Below are 23,916 nucleotides of genomic sequence, written 5' to 3'. Positions count from 1 at the left end.
ACACACGCAGGCACAAACATTCCCAACTCTAAAAAGCAGCCATGAAGCCATTTAGAAAAATCATGGAACTCCCAGACCAACAAATGCCCATTCCTCAGCGGAATCTCAGTTCACCAGAAGAAATTAATTGTGAGCTGGAATATTGCTGAGGTGATTTGTGACTCCCCTCTATAAACAGTCCCTTCGAGCAGGCTCCCCATCGATTTGAGAGTAGCAACAAATTTTAGCCTTAGCAGCTATTTGGCTGCTTCCAGCTGAAGTAGAAAATGGCTAAAATGCAGACTGCTGGGGGAGGGGGCTTCCCACACACCTCCAAAGGACAGAGCCAAACTGAGCTTCTTGCAGAAAACCTCAGGAAGACACAGCAGTGCCAAAGCCAATGGTGCAGTCGAATCCTTCCCCTTCACCCTCCATCCCTGCCTTTCCTACTCCTTCCTTTCATCCCACATTTCTAATCCTTCCCCACAGAGCACTCCCTCTCAGGAATGACCCTGTCCATCTCTCACCCACCAGGAGCTGTCAGTGAACACAGACATTCAAACAACTCTGCTGTCACCATGCTCCCTGGGGACAAGCCTGTCCTAAAAACCACCCACATGACAAATGATTGCTACAAATACTTAATGAGTGTTCCTCTTCTCTAGACCAGGGTAATGGATTACTTGGGAATGTTAATAGATATTTAATGGTCTTCTTCTTACAGTCAAGGTGCACTTATAAAAGTTTTTGGTGGGGGTAGAGAAGGGGAGAGAGTAATGACACACTGAAACAGTACTGCATGCAACTACCAAAAGACACCAAAATCTCCTGAATTTTATTTGATACCTTTTATTGTGTAAAAATAATATTTCAGTTTGCCTGTGATAGATCTAAGCTTTAATTGTCTGTGATGACAACTGTTTTATCCCTCCAAGGAATGTACACATTGTGAGATACATATTTTTATGCATGTTTTTATTAACAGTCATCCAGAATCATTCACAGAACTGCACAGCAAACATGTTCAGCTATGATACGATTTGCATGGTCTGACAAAAGAAGGGCTCAAATAATTTGTGTAGTCAAGGACAGACAGTCCTCTGGAGCCTGCAGGTGGGTGTGGGGAAAGACAAAGTTGGGTAATGCTTCAGGCCTGCAAAGCAACAAGGTCCCTCTCCAAGGGAAGGCTTGTTGGGAAGAAAAGCAGGTAAAATCAAAATGTTCTGCAGTCCAGGATGCATTCAGAGGGCTGTCCTGAGGGCCCAACATCCCTCACAAATAATCATCGTGCAGGGAGGGAAATGAGTCCTGTGAGGCTTTAGCAAATACTTATTCCTCAACCAACCATGAAAGAAGGCACTGACGAGAGCTGCTCTCAGGCAGAGGTGCTGTGGGTGGGTGCTATTCATTAAAGTCGATTCTGATGGGACCTCCTGTCAGGATGTGGTTTGCCATGTGACCGGATTCCTCCTCCTCCTCCTCCTCCTCCTCTTCCTCCTCCCCAGCCGCCCTGCGCATCCGCCGCCGGCAGCCCTGGGCACAGCGGGAGCTCTCGTCCAGGGCACCACAGACGAGGATTCGGCAGTGCAGGAACACCTCCTGCGGGGTGAAGAGACCAAGTTAACACCCAGCTCTGGGAATTGGACTGGCAGGGCTGCCAGCTCTCAGACAGATGTCCCTGCATCGACAAGGTCCTCATCCACTATCTCCATCCTCATCCACCATCTCCATCCCCAGCCAAACTGGCTGCTTCGTCTGTTTTCTGATGTACTCAAGAGAGGGCATGTGTTCTAGAGGGACCAGCAGAGATCTCAGAGCATGAAGAATATGAATACATGAAACCATCCTCCAGAGAAAGGGGTGAAAACACCAGCAGTAAGCATGGAGGAGCTCATGTGGAGTGGGAGGGGCAGGCACTGATGCTTCACAAGATGGACTCATGAAATCATGCAAGAGAATCTGATATGAGCTGAGAAAACATAAAGATAGGAGACTGAGGGAGAAAGGAGAAAAATTCAGGTTGATGGGGCACTAATTTGAAAAGAGAAGGAGAATACAAAGGGTGGGGAGACAGCTGCCTTTTTTTTTTTTTCTGCGCAGTAATGGCAGACAGTGACAGGATTACTGCTCCCTGTCCTCTAAGTGACAAGAAGAGTAAGCAAGATCCCCACAAGCAGCAATTAGGGAAGAAAACAGTGGTGAATGGTTGGTCAATGGTGAGGCTTGAAGCAAAATCCATTGCCCTGGCTGGGAGGAGGCAGGTTGGAGGCACAGGTGGCAATCAAACAGCTATGTGAAATTTCTGAGTTTTGAAAGATCTTCTCTGTTTTAACCCTACTGAAGATCTCCTAGAGCTGCAGAGGCAGCTTTTTGCCTCTTGGAGCAAGCGTTGTCTGGGCATAACAGTGACTGAAAGACCTGGTTTCTTCTAGCACAGAAAAGGAAAGCTGTTTTATTTAAGAAAACCGCATTATCCTGCAACTGTGCTCCCACTACAGGGCTTCTGCTCCACAGTGCCACCAGCCTGAACAGCCTGGTTTCACATTGAATTAAACACTGTGGTGGCCTTTTATTTGGAAAGCTGGCATCTGTACTGACAAGAGCTAGAAGCAATACAAGGTTGAAGAGATTAAAATCTACGGAGTGTCTTGTTTTAAAAATAGGACTTAGCATAATGTGTCTGACTCCTTGGGTTTCTGTTTAGCAGCTGGGAACACTTGACCAGCATACAAGGGTCTACTAAGACTATACTGAAAAAAATTATTTTAACCAGCTACAAAGCTGATGTTTCACAACTGTCCTTCATATTTTATTTAATTTTAGTTTTTTTCATAACTATCGCCTAAAGTACCAGTGTCAGGCTCCTAAAGACACAACTGCTGGAACAGGTACAACAGCACCAGCCTGGGGCCAGCCATTCCTCCCCTTCACACTCTAGTAAACTCTGTGTTGAGACTGTCCTGTCAGATCAGGGCTGATGGAATACTTAATAGGTGCTTTTTGAACTTACCTTGTTGTCTTTGCCCACAAACTTGAACACAGGAACCTGGAAATGCTTGGCAAGATGGTCCTTTGAAGTGTACTGTTTCACTGAGTCATCAGAAACACAGCTGAGGAAAAGCAGAGGGACAGGCTTTAATGGGTTTCCCAGAGATGGAAAAAGAAAGAGAAAAAAAAAAAATCCCAGCCTATTTAACCAGAGAAAGGAAAGGAGGGCTTGGTTCCCTCAGGCTAAGCTATGGTCCATGTCACTTCCTCTTTGGCCAGGGAAGAAAATTTGGGAATGATGGGGAAAAACAACAGTGATGATAATAGCATCTCCAGACAAAGAACAGCTCAACAGCTCAGCAGCAGAGAGCTGGCAGGACGTGGGCCAGTCCTCTCAGCAGAGGCATTGCCAGAGAGCTGCAGGCAAAATGTGTCCTCATCTCACCTTCCTGTGCAACAGCCTGCAGCAACCAACAGAGCTGATCCACAGTGTATTTGTATTATTTACCTTCTGTATGCACAGATATATGCACATAAGTCATGCTTAAAATGAAGAAGCCTTTGTTCACATTACTAAAATATCACAGATGATGAAGAGCACAAAAATCCAGAGCTACTTTGCTTTATATCATTTACATTTTACTTCCTTGGTCAAAAAGCTCAAATTCATAATTTCTTCATCACTAATATGATGACTTATGTGAGAGGTCACAGAACTGCAAGGCAATAAGCTACTTTTATAGAAGTTCCATGCCAGGTGCAGTCTCTTTAGAACTAATGCATCCTACCTAGAGTTCGACAGAGAAAGAGCAAGACAAGAAGTTCTGGTCACTTGAGATTTCTTGCTGCCTAATGCAAAGCCTTAGGCATTCTGAGAAGCTCAGATGCTGCTTTTATATTATATTACAAAGCACCTTGTCCTTTCTACCAAGTTAATTCCAGAAATCTGGACTTTGCAGGATATATATATTTAAAAAAAAAATGATGGTGGAAGAGACATGGGGTAACTGTGACAGCTCAAAGTCCTCCTCCTGTAGTAACCCTTAGCTTCCATCTGTACAGCAGAAATATGTAAGGCACTGAGAGAAAATGCTGACATTTGAGATGTTCAGCAGCAGACCCCATGTCTATATGTAGCTCTGCTTCCACCAGAAGATCTATTTGGAAATCTCCATGCTGTGTGGCTTAGCTGGCTCCGTGGGCAGCAGCCTCCTGGAATCCCTCCCTTCTGCTACGTGCAATGGAGCTGTGTGTGTGTGTTCACAGGAGCACTCAGCATTGCTCTGATCCTGGCACTGTTTTCACCACCCTGTATTTTGGTAGCTTTTTCAGTCAGTGGAGGTCACAGTCTGAATGAATATCCCTGTCAGCAGTGCTTGTCTAGTTAACTTGCTTTGGAGGCAAACAGAAGAAGTCATGCAAGGGGAGCTAATAAATTAACACTCTAGAAAAATGGACATAGATTTGTCCCCCTTGAGGCTAAACACCAGATGTTGCTAAGATGTTTAGGATAAAAATGCTTTGAAAAGCAGCATTCCCAAAGGCATCTGATTGTAAAGAATGACAGTTAAAGACTTTTCATAAGTAATAGGCCAAGCTTTAGGGCTATAAAGTCAACTCGTGGGCATGTCCTCTTTTGTGAGCATATAGACCATGATGCTTCTTGGACACCAGCCCAGACTAGAGCCAGGAACCAGGGAGGGACCAGGGATACATGGAGCCCCTACCATGCCCTTAAGTATGTCTTAGGGAAAGGTTTGACAGACACATTGTGACATGACAAAAAGAGAGCTCAAAACCTCCTGAGTCATGGGGTCAAGTCTTTTGGCATTGTATGTGGGACCATACCATGTTGTCCCACCTTCCTAGGAAACCCCCAGGCCCTGCTTCTCACCTTGGAGAGATGAGAAGGGGTAGAGAACACACGTATGGAAGGGAAACGAGTGACTCTGGTCAGAATTTGGGAGAAAATAACCCTTTTCTGTGCATAATGTGCTCAGATTAGGGGAGCAGAAAGTGGCTGTGCCACCGTGTCATGGGGGGGGCTGCATGGTTCAGAGGAGGGCTTGGAGAATAAAATAAGCACCTCATCCTACACCTGAGGGGCAGCCCAAGGAGTAAGCAGATGACCCTTCCAATTGAACTACCTTACCCACATCACACTCAGATACATTGTAGTTCCTGACCAAATTAGGTGACAACAGTTTGCCCTCAGTGACATGACCTGGCTCCAGATACCCCGGAAAGCTACAATGTTTATCACCTATGGAATTGGTCAGTGCCTTTAACTTATTTTTGGAACAAGATCAGAAGCAGGATAGCTGCTTTGGGTCTGGCTGGTGGGGCTACCCAGCAGCACAGAGTATTACAGAGACAGGAAGGAGGTATCTGTGAAAATCCTGATCACATCAGCACAGGGAGAGGTGTCCCACAGAAGAAGGATCCCACCTCTTGCCAACTGGAGATGGGAATTAAAAAGGAGAGGGACTTTTCCCATCCCTCGGTCTGAGGTGTGTTGCCTCAAATTTAAACAGTGTTTCCCTCTGGAAGGTGCAGGTAGCTCCTGCAGGTGTGATCCTACTTAATCAAACTGGTTTAAAAATCCCATCTTTATTGCCTTGGGCTTTTGGGACTGGGCTGATGGAAAGAAACTGGGTTATTACAGAACTGTTTGAAGCAGGGACAAATCAGCACTGCATTCAGCTAATTTGACTTTTAAATTGCTGTGAGCAAACTGAGAGCCAAAGAACCTCTGTTAGCTCAGGAGTTCACCATTAACCTTTGGTCCAATTTAAAAACAGCAGAGAGCACATGGCTGGCTTGATTGAGGACACTGGGGCCTGCAGTGATGTCTGGAGAACAGAGGAGGCTGGATAAGGCTTCAGTCAGCCAGGTCCAGCCCTCTTTTCACTTTGATGAAGTTTTAATGCCCTCTGCAGGATAACAGTACCAAAGGGGCTGCTGGAGCAGTGAATCCTCCACCTAGCACTGTGGTGAATTCAAGAGAATTCAAGAATTTCTGCCTTCTCCCTTCTCTGTTTGGGTCAGGGTTTGGCTACTGACATAGAATCCCGTCATTTTCACTAATGGTGATCCAAGAATGAATGTTTGGAGACTTGACTCCGTGAAGGGTCCACAGGAGTTGATAAATTAAAGGGCCAGGGAGTCAATAAGTTAATCTTTCTATTACAAATCTGCTTATAAGTCCCAGAAATGTCAGAAATGCACATAAGAACTGCAGCCTAGGATGGAGGGAGAGCAAGCTAAAGCTGAAACGTTTGTCAGGAGGAAATTAAAACATTGTGTGCACCATACCCTGCAGGACCCTTTTGTTACAAGACACTCACACAGGATTTGTCATCACCAGATGTAACAATGGATGATTTAGCCTGGCAGATGAGGAAATAATTGTCCTCATTAGATGGTTTGGCAGTCAGAACAGAGGACTTACATGAGCACAGTCCCTCAGCTGTTTGGCTGTGACACTTGGGTATGCCTTAGATATTACTTTGGCTCCCTAGAGGATGGCAGACTGGTTCCCAACTGTGACATTTCCACAGCATTGTCTGATTTAGCTGCCAGGCATTGCTTGATGCAGACACTTCATAGCAATGTTGCATAGCAGCACTGTCATGCCAGCACCCAAACAAGTATCTGAAAACGGGGGTCACTTTAGCAGCCACAGCAGAGCCCACAGCAGTGCTCCCCAAACCTCTGCCACAAAACCCATCCTGAGGAGGCCTAACAGTGAACCACAAGATCCACCCTGATCTTTCAACCAGCACATCCTGGGAAAGATTGCTAATCACAGACATCCCAGAAAATTATAGTCAAATTGAGAGACCCTAAAGCCCACTGCACCGAGAAACTTCAGGGAGGCAGAGAGAGAGCAAAGCAAGGGGAGCTCCTGGAGTTCCAACCAGGACCAGCCATGGAGTCTTCAGGCTCATGCTATAATAAAGTGGTGAAGGGAATGAAGACACTTGCTCCAGTTGCTGCAGTGAGTGCGTGGCCATGGGACGCAGCCACCAGGGGTTGTGCTGACTGGCTTGGCACTCTGCAGGCTGGCACAGAGGGTATCAGGAAGGATATCTTTTTACAGGAGCTAGTTACAAAGCTAGTCACATAGACATACATCCTGTAAAGGTAGAACTTGGTAACCTCTTTCTCCACCTCACACTGTTTTTCCCAGGTGCTTTTGATGTGCCAGCTGTTTCCATCTGGTTGGTGGTGATGGCAAGGAACACAGCAGCCAGTGACAGTGTTTCCCATGTCACACGGGCAATGCATCTTAGCCTCACTGCCAGCTCCTGTCTAATAGCCAGCGAAGGAGGGAACAGTGAACTCACCCATCTTGAATCAGATAGTACTTCAGGATCTCGTCGATTTTTGAAGTGGGAGTGGCAAAGCAGCTCTCCACCAGTGTCTCCAGGCCACTGACATGTACCAAGGGTTCAATCCCAAAGTACAGAGAGTCCCGAAGTTTGAGGGTAGGAAGAGCACCCCTGTAAGGTTCATCAAACTCTTTGTCTTTGAAGATCTCAAGAGTGAAGGGAAAGATGCCCTGGTTGCGGCTCATGATTTCCAAGGGAGAGTTCTTGAGGTTGGGCACATAACCCTCAGAGATGGTGTAGCGGCACGGGAACTCGCAGGTCACCGGGATCAGCAGCTTGCTGGTGCGGACAATGATGTCCCCGTTGCTTCCTGGAGTCTGCTTTGGCAAACCAGTCACCAGATTGGTAGCAACAATCTTATCATTTATTACCTGCAGCAAAGAAAGGAGCTGAAGGGAAAGGGAGGTCCCCAAACCTCAGAAATCCCGGGAGCCGGGGCAGCAGGGGGGATACGTACGTCCACAACAGTGCCGCAGGACTTCAGGGAGAAATGGATGTTAACGTGGGTGCCATTGGATACTCCTTTGCAGGAAGTGTTGATAAGGGAAAGGTCCAGGCCTCCAACCAGGTCCTTTGGGATGCTCACTTCAATAGAGCTGGACTTGCACAGCACCGGAACTACAAGAAAAGTCCCCAGAATAACAGAGCTACAAAGCTCTCAGAAAGTGTCAGTCTGAGGGAGGTGGGTAAGGGCTGCACCAGTTACTACTGGGGGAAAGGAAGGGCAGTCATATGCTGCATTTATGATACTACCCAGCCACAGAAATCCAACTACCCATATCTTATACTCCCATCTATGAAACAGGAACCTCCCAAGCTACCAGGGCCCCACATTCTCCTGGCTCAGCAGTGCCACAAAAGATGAGGACAACCAACTATGCTTGCACCAGAAACTTGGCTATGCAAGATTTCCACATATACTTACTACTCAGCCCATGTTTGATAGATACCTCTTGCACTGCTACACCCTGGGAGGAGCCTTTCCCAGATGCAGATACTAAATTCACATCAACAAAGGAAAAACAATTTTTAATGCCCTTTATCAGGTTTTACATCAAATCCAGAACATGTCAAAAGTAATTCCATGCAGATACTGAGCTAAAATGGAAGCACCTCAAAATGCAGTAATAGCATTTTTATAAGCAATAAATCCAGCTTTGGCAAACAAACCCTATTAGTTTGCTCATTCTACCTCCTTCCAGTCTTTGAATTTTCAAACAGATCTCCGTGTCAACTTTAAAAAAACATTACTCCATTACGTAAGAAGTGGGAGAAAGCAAAGATAAGACAAAATGAAAGAGAAAATAGGGAATAATCTTCAATAAAAAAATAACTGCTGTATATAATTATTCGGGTGTATACCTACCTATTAACTTAGATACAGAGCAATCTTACTGGTGGATATATCGTGATCTCTTCTCAGCCAGAAAAAAAAATCCCCTCTAGAATTTCCATTTATCATATTTTAAAATCACATAAAACATTTTGCAAACATGCCAGTTCCCCAAGCTTTTTCCTAAATTTAATTACAGTTCAAATCCTTGACATTCATATAATCTTCCTTCCCTTAGTTTCAACCAATGTGATTGTATAATTAAGGATTCTGGATCTTGGACACAAGGCACACTGCTAAATTTTACCCCTTTAAAAAAATTCTCATGCCCCAGCTAAGATATTTGTAACAGCTACCACATACTTGCAGGGAGTATTTTTAATAAAAAGTTCATCTTTTCAAGGTGATAAGCTAAAATTTATGCAGTCTGCCCAAAGCAATGTGCTCTCCGAATGACATTGCTGGGTTATTACAGAAAATTAAAGAACTAAGAATTACCTCAGCTCTTTCTCCATCTGCAGCAGAAGGCAAGTGGGAATAACTGAGCATGTCAAATGGCAAAGCTCACAAGGAGACAAAGGGACTTTGAGAACACAGGGCAATGCAGAGAAGAAAATCCTTTGGAGAACAGATTGGCTGGATTTGGGTTTAAAGCTTCACTGCTTTAGTGACTCCTTGATGAACAGGAGAATGTAATACTTTTATAAAAGTGTAATTCAGGGCAAAAGAGTTTGGATTCCAACTAGAATTCTCCAGACTTCAGGACAAATTTGATGATGCCCATTTAACCTCTGCTCTGGCACTGCAGGAGCTGTCTGTGTGCTGTCCACCAGCTGGGCACAGAAAGAAGTGAATGAAACCTGTGAGCAGATCCATTTTTGCTTCAAGCCAACTCATCACTCACTATTTCGGAAAACACCCACGGAAACTTCTTATGCTAATTGCCTCTGAGCTACCAGTTATTTAATTCAAACCACCCTAGACATTTGTACATAGACAAGTGATCAATAGCAAGATGAGTGTTTAGGTTCCACCAGTTAACCATTGCATCAGCACAGCTCAGCTCTGAGCAGGGCTGGCTCAGTCCTTCACCCTCCTGCATCCTAGAGCATCTGTAAGTGCTGGGGGAGCCTCCTGGTTAACACTTCAAACTCTGTTTTGCACCAATGTCTACAAGTACCCTCAGTCTGATGGGAAGCTGCTTTGGCAAGTCCAAGACCTGTTCTGCTGTCTGCTATTGCTGGCACTGTGTTCCTTGTTCAGCCTGTGGCTGGTAGAGGCAGCAAAGCTGGTGAAGGGTGTGAAGAATGAGCCTTTAGAGAAGCATCTATAGGAACTGAGATTGTTTAGCCTGGAAAAAAGCTATTTAGCTGAAGGAAGACATTCTCACTCTCTGCAACTACCTGAAAGATGAGCAAGGTGGCAGTTGGTCTCTTCTCCCTAGTAACAACCAACAGGACAAGAGGAAATGGTCTCAATTTATACCAGTGGAGGTTTAGATTAGATTAGATATGAGAAGAAAGTTTTTCACTGAAAGAGTTATTAAACACTGGCACAGGCTGCCCAGGGAGGTGGCTGAGTCACCACCCCTGGAGGTGTTCAAAAGATGTGCTGAGAGATACAGTTTAAGCACTGGACTTGGCAGAGTTAGGTTAATGGTTGGTAAATTTTGGTTAATGATTTGATGATCTTAATGGTTGGATGATATTAAAGGCCTTTTCCAACCAGAATGATTCTATGATTCCTTCCTTGGCCTTTCAAAGTACCCTTCCTGGAGCAGGGGTTTTCTTTTTGCACAGACTTCAGCAGAATGGGGTCTCTGGAGCCCTGAAGCACTGCTACAAACACAGAGAAAATGCACCCTTGTCATCTGCTCAGCTGCACACCAGGCTTGAGCATGGGAGAGGGGACAAAAGCATCCCCCCATCACACTTGGGAAAGAGGTGGGGTTCTAGTATGGTCTGTAAAATCCCAAGTGTTGGCTGGTATCATTGTGAAAACCAATTACAGCCAAGGCTGTAATTTCTGTGGAAGATTATTAATATTCTGAATGCAGAGACAGTGCAGAGGAGGGCTGATGGGCAGCAGATCCAATTGCTTCAGACAACAGTGCCTGCCCTGCACTATTAATTATACCTTTCATATCTGCTCAAAACTGCAGGCCACTACCTGGGGCCATGAAATGCAGAAGAACAAGAAATCTCACTTTATCCCAAGACGCATCTTGGCACCTGGCAGTGCTGCTGCTCTCATTAGTAGCCTCAGAAGAAGAAGAAACAGCAGCTGGGATATGCATGGCCTCCTAACCCTGCTGAGGTTGTCTCAGGGAGCTGGAATTGAAGAGCATTGCTTTTTTCTGGCCTGTAATCCATCAATCAGATCTTCAATCACCAAGTATAATCACAGCTCTTGGAAAATCCCAGCTCCTCCTCCCCACCTGGCTCTGCTGGAGCAATAAGCACTACTGAATTCCAAGTGTGCAGTGCTCTCTGCTGAAAACAGTATTCTGCATTTCTAAAAAGCTTAAAAAACTGAAATTTAATCAAACACTACCATACCAATTCTTGGCCACCATGAAGTCTGCTGGGTCAGTTTCTCTAAGTGATGTCTGGGCACTTTGTAACACACCAGTCTACAGGAGGGTCTGAGCACACAAGGTAACACTAGCTCTGTGGTATTATCAAAAAAATAAGTGAATCATCCTATGGCAGGCTCCCTTTTATTGCATTTTATCTATGTCCCAAGTTCAGCCCATTAGCAAATTCCTATGGAGATGTTAAGCAATCTTAATTGTAAGTGAATACTGTCAAAACCACCTGTGATGCAAGGTGCACCCAGCTGGACCCTGTTCTGCCTGGTAAAAAGATCAGTGTCCCCGGGCTCTCAGTTTTAGATCATCTGTCATTAATGGCAAAGCTCATTAACCAAACTGGAAAGGACAGACAATGCAAACACAACAAAAACAAGAAGCAGAGGCTCTTCAGACATAGTTTTAACTTCCAGGGGACAGAGGCTGTCAGGGAGATTTTGTTGACCTACCTTGGCAAGTGTGGTTGTCTTCTGACAGAACAAGTCCCCTTGGACATTCACATTGGTATGTGCCTTCCACTTCAATACAGGTATGGCTGCAGCCTCCATTGTTATTGTGACAGCCTTCAATTTCTGCAAAAACAAAGAAAAATCCATACACCCTGCTCCTCAGGCAGTTGCATGGCATCTACAAAGGCCCCTGAATACTCCTGGCTGACAAACAGTATGACCAACACAGAGCTCAAAGGGAACAGCATGGTGAGAGCTTGCTTCAAAGACAATGAGCTGGAAAACTACTTTTAATTCTACCATTTCCCATGTTTGTCATTTCACCATGAAGCTAACAAGGTATTCTGTGAGAAATCATACCAAGTTAAACCACATACTATAACTGGCATAATTAAGATGGCTAAATAGGCAACCTTCAGCTTGGCCCTTTCTAACTTCTGAGACATCCTCTTAAACTAAATGCTTGTGTTGTTCCTTATGTTGTCTTACTTCAAAAAATAGGAGGTAAATCCTCCTAAAACCTCTCCTGTGGGGAACCATACTCACTCCCTGATTCATCAGCACAATTAAAGCCCTGAGATTTGCAGGGAAGGTTCCCAGGGGCAGCCAACTCTTTTTCCCATCAGGGAACACCAGAGAAAAGATGTTGGTGCTCTGTGCCTCTGGGTTTCCCAGCTGTGCTGGAGGTGAGTGAAGTGGATCCTTGCATCCCCTTCATAGGTTTAAGATGAAACTCTGCTTGTAGGATTTTGTTTAGCAGGAATTTTTGAGAGTTTAGTAAAACTAGTTTGAGAGTTTTAGGCTTAGAGATTGGCTGCCCTGAGATGCTTTATCACAGGGGCTGAACGACATATGAGCTCACAGTGTAAGGTAGATTCACCTCCTAATTTTCCCCCATTCTGAAGTGCAAAGGAAAGAGAGCAGCACAGCTAACTGGGGGATTTGTCATGGTTTTTCTTAGACCTTTTCTGTTCAGGCAGGCAATCTTCTAAGGATCTGAGTTTTCATATAAAACAAATTCCTAGCCACTACAGCTGCAGAAAAGAGCCCGAAAGGTCATCCAAAGACATTTTGAACATTTGAAGAGTTGTTCCCAGTTGTTGTGGGCTTTCTAATATAAAGAAAATAACAGAATACAATGATTTTTTAAAAATAATAACCTTAACTTCTTAATTTCTTTAACCTTTTGGGACGAATACTGCTATGTTCTCAGTAAAACAATGGTACATATAACATAGTCATAAATAGAAAATATTTCTCCCTAAGCCTGCCATCAGAAATGACAGTGTGGTTTTCACTGAAATGTAAAGAAAATAATGGAAATGCCATACTCAATCTTACACATTGAATGGAAAAAACCAACCTGAGCACTCCACATGAGTCAAAGTAATGGGTAAATCATTAGAACTGAAATTTTGAGATACTGTTAATGCTACTCAGCCTCACTAGCTCATGTAATCAAGCTAAATCACTTGCATTTGTTCTTTTTAGTAACAGCTGTGAGGTGGCTCACAAGTAAATCACATACTCTAAGGCTCACAAAGTTGAGGGCACATTGTTTAGAAATAAAACTCACTAACAAGATTGTAAAAATCCCCAGCAGCAGTGCTAAACTTGTGAAAAACACCATCTTTCTTACAGAGGAAGACATTAAATAGCCCTGTATTAAAGGTCCTAAAATCCAGCTTTGGAGGCAGCAGAAACAAATGAGTTTCCAACAGAGTACCCCAGCCCTGTAAGAAGAATGCAGAGCTCAGGAATAAAAACTGCCACAGAGCAGAGCTGGTGACACCCCACCAGCTGGTGACACCCAGCTCAGTGCTGGATGTGAAAGGGACAAAGCCAGCAGGTGACTTTGGGCCTCACCCAACTTAGCAAGTACTTAGGGAGCACAGGAGCTTTCCCCAGGGAGCTGTCATCGCCTGGGTGAGTGATGTTTTATTAACTGAGCTCAGAGAGGTGATTTTCATATCTGCAAGATAATGCTTTGATATCATAGAGAGAGAAATCAGGAACAAAAACTGCAGCTTGGAGCCATCTGCATGTGAACCTTAAAAGGTGGAGTCCATCCCAAAAATACAACAGCAGTCCCCTGCACCACTGGTGTCTGCCACAGAATGGCTCATGTAAGGTTGCTTGCAGGCTGCTGACGTATTCCTTTCCAGTTCTGGCAATGGGGCAGCTCAAAAGTGAGGCAACACCTGTAGGTAATATTCTTGTTTGAGTCCCCACAGTATCTGTGAACATACAACACAGCTGCTTTGCCTGTGAGGGGCCACAGTGTTCTTCACAGCTGACCACAGCAAATATCAGGCACAAGTCAATTTTGCTGCGTTTTCATATTTCTGCTCAAAGATGTTTGTGAATTGCTTTCAAAAACAGATGAAACCTACAATTTGGTCTTTAAGCCTCTGCTATGTTATCAGTCAAACTCATCCAAAATTTTCAACCTGGCTGTTCCACCACTGGGAAGTAACTGTAGCAGCTGCATGCGGCATAGCCCACAAGTAACTAATAAAAAGCAAACAGTCAAAATGCAGCCCTAATCTTAAATCTATCTTCTGTTTACAGCCTAGCACCAGCTCTCCTCAATCTCAGTCCTTGGAGACTGAGCAATCCTCACTGTCTACTGTCACTGCATTACCCTGAACCTATTGCGTGGCTGTCAAAACCCAGCAATGCTAACTCCACCCCCACACAACTATTATACAAATCTCCAGAGCCAAATCCGAGCATCTCCAGCAATAACTAGCTCTGTCTGGACAACCAATCTTCCAGATCCACTGCTTTCTCTCCCCCTGTGGAGATAAATACAAGGAAATCCTATCAGAATTTAACAAGGCAGGGAGAACAACCAGGAGATTCCTCTCTGCTTGGTTAGAGGGATATTTCATTAACAACCTCACTGGCAAGCACAGAAGTGATATGAGTGACATTTAATCCCAGCTGCAAGGAGCCAAGGGAGTACCACTGCTGTAAGGTAAGGGGAATGATCTGTATGGTTTCCAGCAGACTGGGACAGCCCATTCCTCACCTTCACAGGTTTTCCCGTCGCTTCCCAGGGTGCGCCCGATCCCGCACTCACAGCGGTGAGAGTTCTTCAGGTTAACACAAAATTCACTGCAGCCTCCGTTGTTCTGCTCACATTCATTTTCATCTGCAAACAAAACCCAGTCACTGTCAGAACCTGGTGAACACACAGCAGGCAAAACGGGGCTGCTACGTGGGAGGGCTGGTCAGCCCTGGGGTGGCTTTCTTGCCCCTCTGACCTGGATCAGGGCAACAGAGGAGAGTAATCCCACTAAATGCTGAAGACCACTATCTCTTGATAGCAGCAGAGAGTTTTTCCATGCTGTGTCTGCCTCAGGAACAAAGCAGACCTGGGGGTAAAGACAGCATGCACAGAGCAGCCATTTCAGAGTGCAGATGGACACAGTCCTGCTGGGAAACTTCCAAACCAGTTTCACACACTAAGGAGTACTTGTTTTCATTTATCATCTCCTCCTAAACTGTCCCCCATGCACAAAGATATTAAAATGGAGTTAAAAACTTCACTGCAAGGTAAAACCAGGTGAATACCAGATTCAGTGAAAAATAAACCCTATTTATTTTTGTATCACACCTGCTACTGCTATACACATGGGCAACTATGCTACAGCAATTTTAAGTGATTCAACACTTATTTCAAAATGAAGACATGAAAATGAAAATCAGATGTAAACATACAAACACAGCTGAAATCAAACCAATATGTTTTAATGAACCCCATGAAGCTTCCCTGAGAAAAGCCATGTCATGGGAAATTTTATTGTTTTGGCTTCTTGCCCCAGCTCTGGCTGCTCCCTGTCTTGGAAAGCTCCAATGTTCTTGCAGAACAGAAATGTTAGTTCATCATGGTGAGACTTCACCAGGGTGCTGGTGCAACACAAACCACCATAACCATTAGCTGCTCAGACACTCAGCACCAAAGGTAAAACAAGAGCTCAGTTTTGGCTGCTCCCTTGGAGGACTGGGCTCCTCATTGCTCCCTGACAGCACTGCCTGCTCTGCTTGGCTCCTCTGCAGCCCTCCACAGAGCTGTGGCTCCTACCTTTCCAGCTCAGAAGAAAGAGGAATGCCTGAACTGGCATTCCACACTTTCTGGAGTGGACTCCAGATAAAGGTTGCAGAATAACCTTGTAATGAGTCTGGACTGGGTTTTTATAACCTAAAGCAATATACCTGTGAGTAGTACCCATGTCATGTTTGGCTGCATTCAGCTCCAGTTTAGAGCCCTCCAGGGTGCTGAGTATATACTGAGGAAGAAGCACAGCAGATGCTTTTGAATGTCTTGGTAAAGCTCTGAAAACTCCTATTTTTCTCTTTTTTAAAGGCTAAAGTTCCTTTATGTTTGTTTGCCCTTGTGTCCTTTTTTTTAATAATTTGTTCTCTGAGATTCTCATTCTTCAACCTGATATAATATCTGTGTGCAAAAAGTGAATCAAAAAGAGAGGAAGGCATGGTCATTGCTATTGCTGAGCAACAGCACTCATCATTTCTCTTAGGCAGGCCAGGATGCTGAGGTTATCAATCAAGTTTCACATGGGGTTTTACCAAAACTGCTTAGAAATTACCGTTTACAAGATGTCAGAAGCTTAAAAACAAGAAAAAAGAAAAATACTATGTTAAGAGACAGGTCAGAGATGAGCTCTCTTAGGTGTAAGCGGTCCCACACATCTACAGTACCCACAGCTTGCAGCTGGTAGTGGAGTCTACTCCCACAAGCAACATGAATTGAGTATTTTTAGCCAAAGAAATGGCTGGTACTCTGCTTTGGAAGGTAGGAATCACATCAAGGAGACAGACAGAGACACTGCCCTCTTCACACATATGACAGGCTCCCTTCTAATTAAAATTAAAGGTGCTTAAAAACAGAGGGTGAGGAGGAAAAGGGCAACTGTCAAAAGTACAGCGATGCCATTAGAAGATCCTAGAGCTTGGCCAAGTCAAGGGTGATACCCAGCGATTGGCCTTGCCTGTCATCTGAGCTCTGCAACACGATGCAGATCTGTCCCTGCTCTTCCACACCAATGCCAACCACCACTTCTGGGACACAGGCTGGGTGTCTTGAGCCTGGGCTGGGAGAGTGAACTGATTTTAACCATGCCTTAGTCCAACATAGATCCAGGTATTCTAGAGGTCAAAGGCAATGTACAGAATTGGTGAATTTCATTTTTTTTTGTACAGAAAGTAAAAGACCTAATCTAGCCCCTAAGTTTACAAAAGTAAATATAGCTTAGGATCAGCAGTTCTGCTCTGGGACTGAAAGCATACGACATTGAAGAGAAGTCAGCCCAACACAGGGACATTCACAGACAGAGCTGCTTAGCATGACTGCAGCATTTTCAGCCCCCCTCTTAAGGTGAGCTGGGGAAGGAAGAATATTTTCTATAGAAAGACTCACACAGATTTGTTTGGTTTCTCTGGAAGGCTGGCACAGTTGCTCTCAAATATGTGATAGTGCAACTATTCAGCACAACAGCAAGTTCTTAGAAAGAGCCACACAATGAGAGAGGCTGCAGGCAGTGTGATTATTACAGCCGAGGTGTTGTGCCATCTGGTTATCCTGAAGAGAAGCAGCAGTGCACAATTCCTGCCTGGCCTGGCCGTGGCAGGGGGTGAAGGCAGCTCCAGCATGGGCAGGCAGGCTCAGGAATCCTGAGTGCCTCCCTGCTGCAGAAAATCCTTTCCTGGGAGCCTGCCACACATTTATTGAGTGCTGGTGCTTGTCAAGGGCACATCTGTGCCTGGAAGTTTTGCAGAGAAGCAGCCAATAGATGCTTTTAATTAGCTGAGAGAGCTAAAGTCTGCCACTCAGCTGCAAAGATGTGAAGCAACTGAAGCAAAATGGTTCTGTAGAACGGGTGTGAGGAAGTGTAAATCAGGAGCAGGGCCAGGCTGCTCCCTCCCCAGATTGTGACAAATGTGGCCCCTAACCTGCTGCCCACAGACGTGAGGAGAGTGAAGAAAGAAACCACCCACGCCTGCTTTGTCAGCCATAGTCCTTATGGAAGGAACTCATCTGCCATGCAGCCTGCTGGAACTACTCTGCTCCCAACTTCTCCACCAAATCAAACCTCAAGGATGAAGATGAGATCCCACTTCTGCTGAACACTAGCACACCTTCCTCCATGTCACCTCTTGCTATCCATTGGTGTGGCTTTGCAGCTCCCCAGACCCTTGCACTGCTTCACAGGGCATCTTCCAAGGACCTTGCAGCCCAGGTGCTCACCTCCCAGCACCATGCACAACTACAGCCATCCTCTCCTCAGTGGTTCCCAGAGGTTCCCTCACAAATCCCTGAAGCCCATGTTTCCCACTCTGCTCCCACTTACAGCCCTCCATGTCTTGGTCATGTTGGTATCTGCCAGTTCTGTCACCAGGTGCCTACCACCTTGTCACACTGCCTAGAACCACTGAGCCTGTGCTGTCACCCACAGTCTTTTGACTCTCATCAATCTCCAGGCCTGGACAATGCCCCAGAAGGGCAGTAAGTATGGTGCAGCTTAGAGCATGGCCCTATGCCAGCCAGTGAGCATTTTCTTGGAGGGAAGAGGCATTCAACAGAGTCAGTGAGAGGAAATGTCTAATGACAGACTGCACAGGCATTCCTGAACACCTAAAGGGCTGCACAGTGATCTTTCAGCGAGACTCTCCTACTGACAGCCAAGCTGCTGCTCTCAGCAGCTGGACCATGCAGGAAGCAAATCTGTGCATGGATAGCTCTGGAGGTACCACAATGCACTCAGTCATGGGATGTCATACCTCTCCCTGCAGGGAAGATCAGGAATCACTTACAGAATCTAAGAGCTGTTCTAGGCAGCAAGGGGGAAAAACTCCTCTCATAAGACTTTTCCTTTTCTTTTAATGCTTTGTAAAACAATGGATTGAGAAACAAAGAGAAAAGAAAGCATCAGTAACTGACAAGAGTTATTTCCAACCTTACCAAGACATGTCTGTCCATCAGGTCCCAGAGTCGTCCCTGGAGAACACATGCAGTCACCAGTATCCATGCAGGAGTCCTGGCAATCCACCACATCACAGATGTCATAAAAATCTAGGGCACGACAAGACTGTAGTGAGCATGAACCACAGAGCACTCATCAAGAATACTGTGTCTGTACCATCAGCTTCACACCCTATGTCTTGCCCACCAGTTACAGACCCAGTCCATATTAGGAAAGCTGAACCACTGAAGCTGATGACAAAACAATCTAGTTTAATTACTTTAAGTCAGAGATGCAGATTTTGGCTTTGGTAACATGCCAAGACAAACCACAGGACCCACTGAGAGCATTAAATCACTGTGGCCAGGTAAGCTAGGGAAGATTTCTGCTAGCTGAACAAAGGCTCTATAGAATTCACAGAGTGAAGCAGTCCAGTCAAGTCTGCTGCAGGCAGGCCACCATCTGCACTGTGTCACCTGACAAGGATCTGAGCGAGGAAGCCAGAAACCTGTCACCACCTCATGCTCACTCTCCATCCCACACCACAGAGGTGAAGGGGTTCCAGAAAAGCCACCTCAGCAGCTACTTACGCCCACAGTAGGCATGGAAACAAACGCTGGGTTTGGCCAAGCGGTACACGTAGTACCCGCCGGGACAGGCCTTGACGTCGATGGTGGTGTTCCAGAGGCAGCAGTTCCCATTGAAGCTGGCACAGGCCTGGCGTGGGACGATGCCATCCGACTCATGTGGGTGGCTGCCATTGAGCCAGATGGGAGCGTGGGTGCCACAGTGGTTCTCCGGGATGCAGAAGGTCGGCATGGCATCACCGGCCATGCCAGTGAATCGATACCACTCCCCGGAGATCTGACTGTCACAGGTTGGCTGCCCATGGGATCCATTTATCTGATGATCAGTGTTCCTCCAGGGCTCATTCAGGCTGATGTAGGCAGAGCAGGGGTCCAGGGCTGAGACATGTAGCAAGAGACAGGAGAGAACATCTGCTAGACATCGAGTTGCTGATGGATAATTGCAAGGAACACAAAACAATTTCTTTTTCTATTCTCGACTTAGCAGAATCATTGTGATAGATAGAGACCCCTCAGGGAGAAACAGTGGCACCAGCTAACTAATTGCCTTATGGAAAATCCTGACAGCTCGGCTTAAATATCTTGGAAGAAAAAGTAAATTAACAGAGCTCTTACAAGATTATGCAACAGTCTGAGTTGTTGTCGAGCATTGACAGGGGAGGGGGAGAGGGAAAGAGCAAACCTCAGGTCCAGCGAGTGATTTTTCTATTTGTCTTGAGAACACTGGGTCAAGCCTAGAACATCCATGCTGTGGCCAATGGTAACTGAGCACCTGCAAGCCCCTACTGAAATCACTGCAAGCTCTCCCAGATACCACAGAGAAGAGGGCCAGACTTTAAACAGGTTATGCAGCCTCTCTGAAAATCCATCCATGGCCTGCGTCAGCCCTCACAACTGAGATGCCATAACCTCAAGTTGTAGATCACCTGGCAGAGCGCCAATTAAAACGTGAACTGCAAGATACACAACAGAAAAAAATGTTCCCATTTAATTATTATCCCTCTAAATAACTGGAAGCAATCTCTAAGCATAATTAGCAGTTCCTAACTCACTTCAGGGTACAGTTTTAAACAACTAAATATAAGAACTGCTCTCCCAGGTCACAATGAAGTTGATCTACAGCCCAGCAGGCTGTCTCTGTAACCAAGAATGTATGCGTAGGGAGGCAAGGGAGAAGAAAGAAACCCTGCTCCATTTACCCTGGCTTTTGTTCTCCTAGAGTACACTCATGCCAAGGTGAGCTGAAAGAGCTATAATTCAAGTCTGTGCATTCTGTAAAATTCTGTAAAAATATAAAAAAATATATTTTCAGTCTTCTGCTAACTAACCCTGATTTGGCAGCTTCCTCCCGTAAAGGCCAGAGGTTTCATTTTCACTTACATTTAATACCTGATTAAGCACCACTTACCCATGATTAGCTAGTCCCTATTAAGCAAAATGAATACTAATACTGTCTTGAGTAAGGAAAATTGAATTATGGAATGGCTGGAGGTGGAAGGGACCATAATGATCATCTAGTTCCAACCCCCTTGCATGGGCAGGGACACCTCCCACTAGACCAGGTTGCTCAAGGCCCCATCCAACCTGGCCTTGAACTCTTCCAGGGAGGGGGCAGCCACAACTTCCTTGGGCAACCTGTGCCAGTGTCTCATCACCCTCAAATTCAAGAATTTCTTCCTAATGTCTAACCTAAATCTCCCCTCTTCAAGTTTTAAAGCATTTCCCCTTGTCCTCTCACTGCACAGCCATGTAAAAAGCCCTACCCCAGCTTTCTTGTAGGCTCCCTTCAGCTACTGGAAGGTTGCTGTAAGGTCACCTCAGAGCCTTCTTTTCTCCAAGCTGAACAACCCCAAATTCTTTAGCCTGTCTTCACAGGGGAGGTGCCCTGTGATCACCAGGTGCCCTGTGATTCAGCCCTCTGATCAACCATTGATTGATTACCATTTGTTAGAATTAGGCTAATAAAAAAAAAATTCCCATTAAATACATCTCATACTGAAATACCCTCTACTTTCCACACCGCATCTCTTTTTTTAAATTCTAAAATTGTTCTGGGTTTTTTGTATATATATATATATATTTTTTTTTTTTAATAGGGTATTGCAGTAGAGAGGGGGAACACTGTTTCTATTAGAGTGCTCCGGATGCAGACAAACCTTGGTTCTTTTTTTTTTTTATTTGCTTCACTGACTCTTAAGTGGGAATTAAAACTGCTTCTGAGAATGGACCTCAAATCACTTATTTAGCTGCAATCTCTATCAAATCATTGACTGACATGCTATCTTGTACCTTCTCACAAATATAACATCTCTCTTGATGAGTATCCTCACAACTTTCTCAGCCACAGACACATTTTGTTTGGCCTCAAATGCACCACAAAAGGCAGGAGCAGCTGCTGTAGTCACAAACGTGCTGCAGAGCTGCAAGCTGAGCAGAAGACAGGGTTATGAAGGTGATCTCTGGTGCCATAATTCCTGAGGTCCACAGTGCAGCAGATTCACTCCCATCACAGGCAGCCCTTGGTTCTGAGCAGCAAAGGGTGAGCAGCAGCCTGAATCTCTTACGAGATTCACCAGGAAACCCCTCATGAGCTCTTGGTTTCGTTTGCCTCTTTTCTTGCCTCCCCTTACCACAGAGATTTAACAGCACTCTTAAATTCCATCCCCCAAAAGCTTGCTTGACTTCTTGAGACAGGAAAACACTAGTCCAGCCTTTGCACACAGGTAAAAATATCTTCCTCTGGGCTTCCCTCAGTTGGTTTCCATAAGATCATTTGGTATTGCCTAAGGGTGAGCTGGGTGAGTCACTAAGATTAAGAAGGTTTTTGTGTTGTTAAAAGCCAAATGAGGTGAGGCTAGGAATGCCCTGTCATTGTCCCAGCTGGGCAGCACCAAAAATGCACACACTCTCATGAGCTTTCATATAGTATAATTAACTTTGTACTCAAGAGCCTGAAAACTCTCATGCAGAGAGATCACATTGTCCCCTGCGCACCCAGAAGATAATTAAAAGGCACAAGTTACTGAGAGGAACATGTAGGTGCTCACAGGGAGCTGGAAGAAGGCATTTCAGAGGCATGGGGTTGCATACTCTCCCATCTTCCATTTCTCTGAGAGTTTCAGGCAGGAGCCAAGGGGAGGCAGGCAGGCAGAACAAGCAGGGAGGGCTCTGTGGAGCACTGCAGACCCTCAGTGCTCACCCTCAGAATGCCAGGACTGCCCCATGCCAACCTCCCTGCAGGTACCAAGCAGACTTTGCAGCAGTTCCCTGAAAAGTGGTTTCAGTCTTTAAGGGGAAAGTTCACAAACATATACAGAAGCAACCAATCAACCTCTCATCGTTTCTCCACAATAAAGCAAAAGCATGTGAGCTTTGCACAAGGCATAACTATCTCTGACTCCTTCTATCTCTGACTCCTTTTTTCATTTTTCTTGGCTCCATTTTTTTCCTCCCTCACACTTCTTGTGTGGCTTGAGCACTTGCTCAAGCATTCACAGCATTAGCTGTGAAGCAAAGCTTTTCAGTTTGATATCAGTTCTCTAGATGCCATGCTAGCATATATACTGGATGACAAATCAGGTTTTAGCAAGCATTCCTCAGCCCACCATTCTGCAGAGAGATTAATGCTGCGTCTACTGTGTAACTGAAGGTCTCTGCTCGGGCACAACTAAGCAATGAAATGAGCAGCACTGTGTTACAACACTAAACTCAGTTAAGATTCGTCAGAGTAGCAGGGGGAAAAGTAGCATAATATCTACTCCTAGAGTCTCTCCCCTGAAGGGAGAGGAAAATCCCACAGTGCCTTGGCAGTACAGATTCTCCCAACATGGGAGCCTTAATGCTCTGTGACAGATCTTTGCAATCACAAACAATTTCACATAATCTTAAAAGAAAAAGGGTATTTCTCATATCTTCCAGTCTTTCACTTAAGAATAGCAAAAGATGGCAAATAGAAATAAGCTTGAATGCAATGCCTCTTCACTCACCCATTGAAGACACTGGCTGCAACTGGTTGATGAAGCAAATACAGAAAAACAAGTACTGGAACATTCCACTCAGCCGAGAAACAGCTACCACTCAAGTAACAGAGGCTTGAAAGCCCTTGCACACACTCTGGCTCCTGTGGCCTTCCTCTCAGTGGAGCTTCTGACCTCAGGCTTTCTGAAAACTAGGTCTGATAGCTCTCCTGGAAGTTTATCAGAGGAAGAAGCTGAAGGGATGTGGGGTACAGCTCCAGCCTTGACCTCCTCAGAGCAGCTCTGCCCCTTATTGACAGCAGAGATGTACTTACTGATCAATCTTGTTTTTGGGACTCAACCTGCTATTGTTTTCTGGTCTGACTTCCCCGCAGTGACACCTCCACTATCTTATCTGGAGAAGAATTCTAACCAGGGGACACCCGGACATCCCGAAGGGATGGGGAAGAAGAACAGATGGGTGCTTGTTGTTATCTCTGCTCCTTCCACATATGACTTCATGGCTCCCCACAAGCAGAAATCTGGCTATAGAGCCTTAACTGCAGGAAATAGTGACCAGAGGAGGAGAACTGATCCTTCCGAGCAGCAACTGCCGATGAGTGCTTGGAGCAGAGCTACAATAGCAACATAAGT

General features: G+C 45.3%; 1 protein-coding gene across 1 annotated transcript; it reads right to left on the bottom strand.

The window, feature by feature from the left end:
- Nucleotides 1–925: 925 nt before the first annotated feature.
- OIT3 (oncoprotein induced transcript 3) lies at nucleotides 926–23,513 on the bottom strand. Its single transcript, XM_008497675.2, has 9 exons — nucleotides 23,293–23,513; nucleotides 19,310–19,684; nucleotides 18,719–18,829; nucleotides 14,768–14,890; nucleotides 11,734–11,856; nucleotides 7,819–7,979; nucleotides 7,317–7,732; nucleotides 2,990–3,089; nucleotides 926–1,578 (listed from the first exon to the last, which is right to left on the bottom strand). Exons 1-9 carry the CDS (start codon nucleotides 23,354–23,356, stop codon nucleotides 1,381–1,383), a joined length of 1,671 nt encoding a protein of 556 aa, XP_008495897.2. The 5' UTR covers nucleotides 23,357–23,513; the 3' UTR covers nucleotides 926–1,380.
- Nucleotides 23,514–23,916: the final 403 nt, after the last annotated feature.

The sequence above is a fragment of the Calypte anna genome, chromosome 6 (assembly GCF_003957555.1).
Source record: "Calypte anna isolate BGI_N300 chromosome 6, bCalAnn1_v1.p, whole genome shotgun sequence".
Classification (NCBI taxonomy): Eukaryota; Metazoa; Chordata; class Aves; order Apodiformes; family Trochilidae; genus Calypte; species Calypte anna.
Note: the sequence above shows the minus strand (reverse complement) of the source record. Positions and strands in the feature narration are given on the sequence as shown.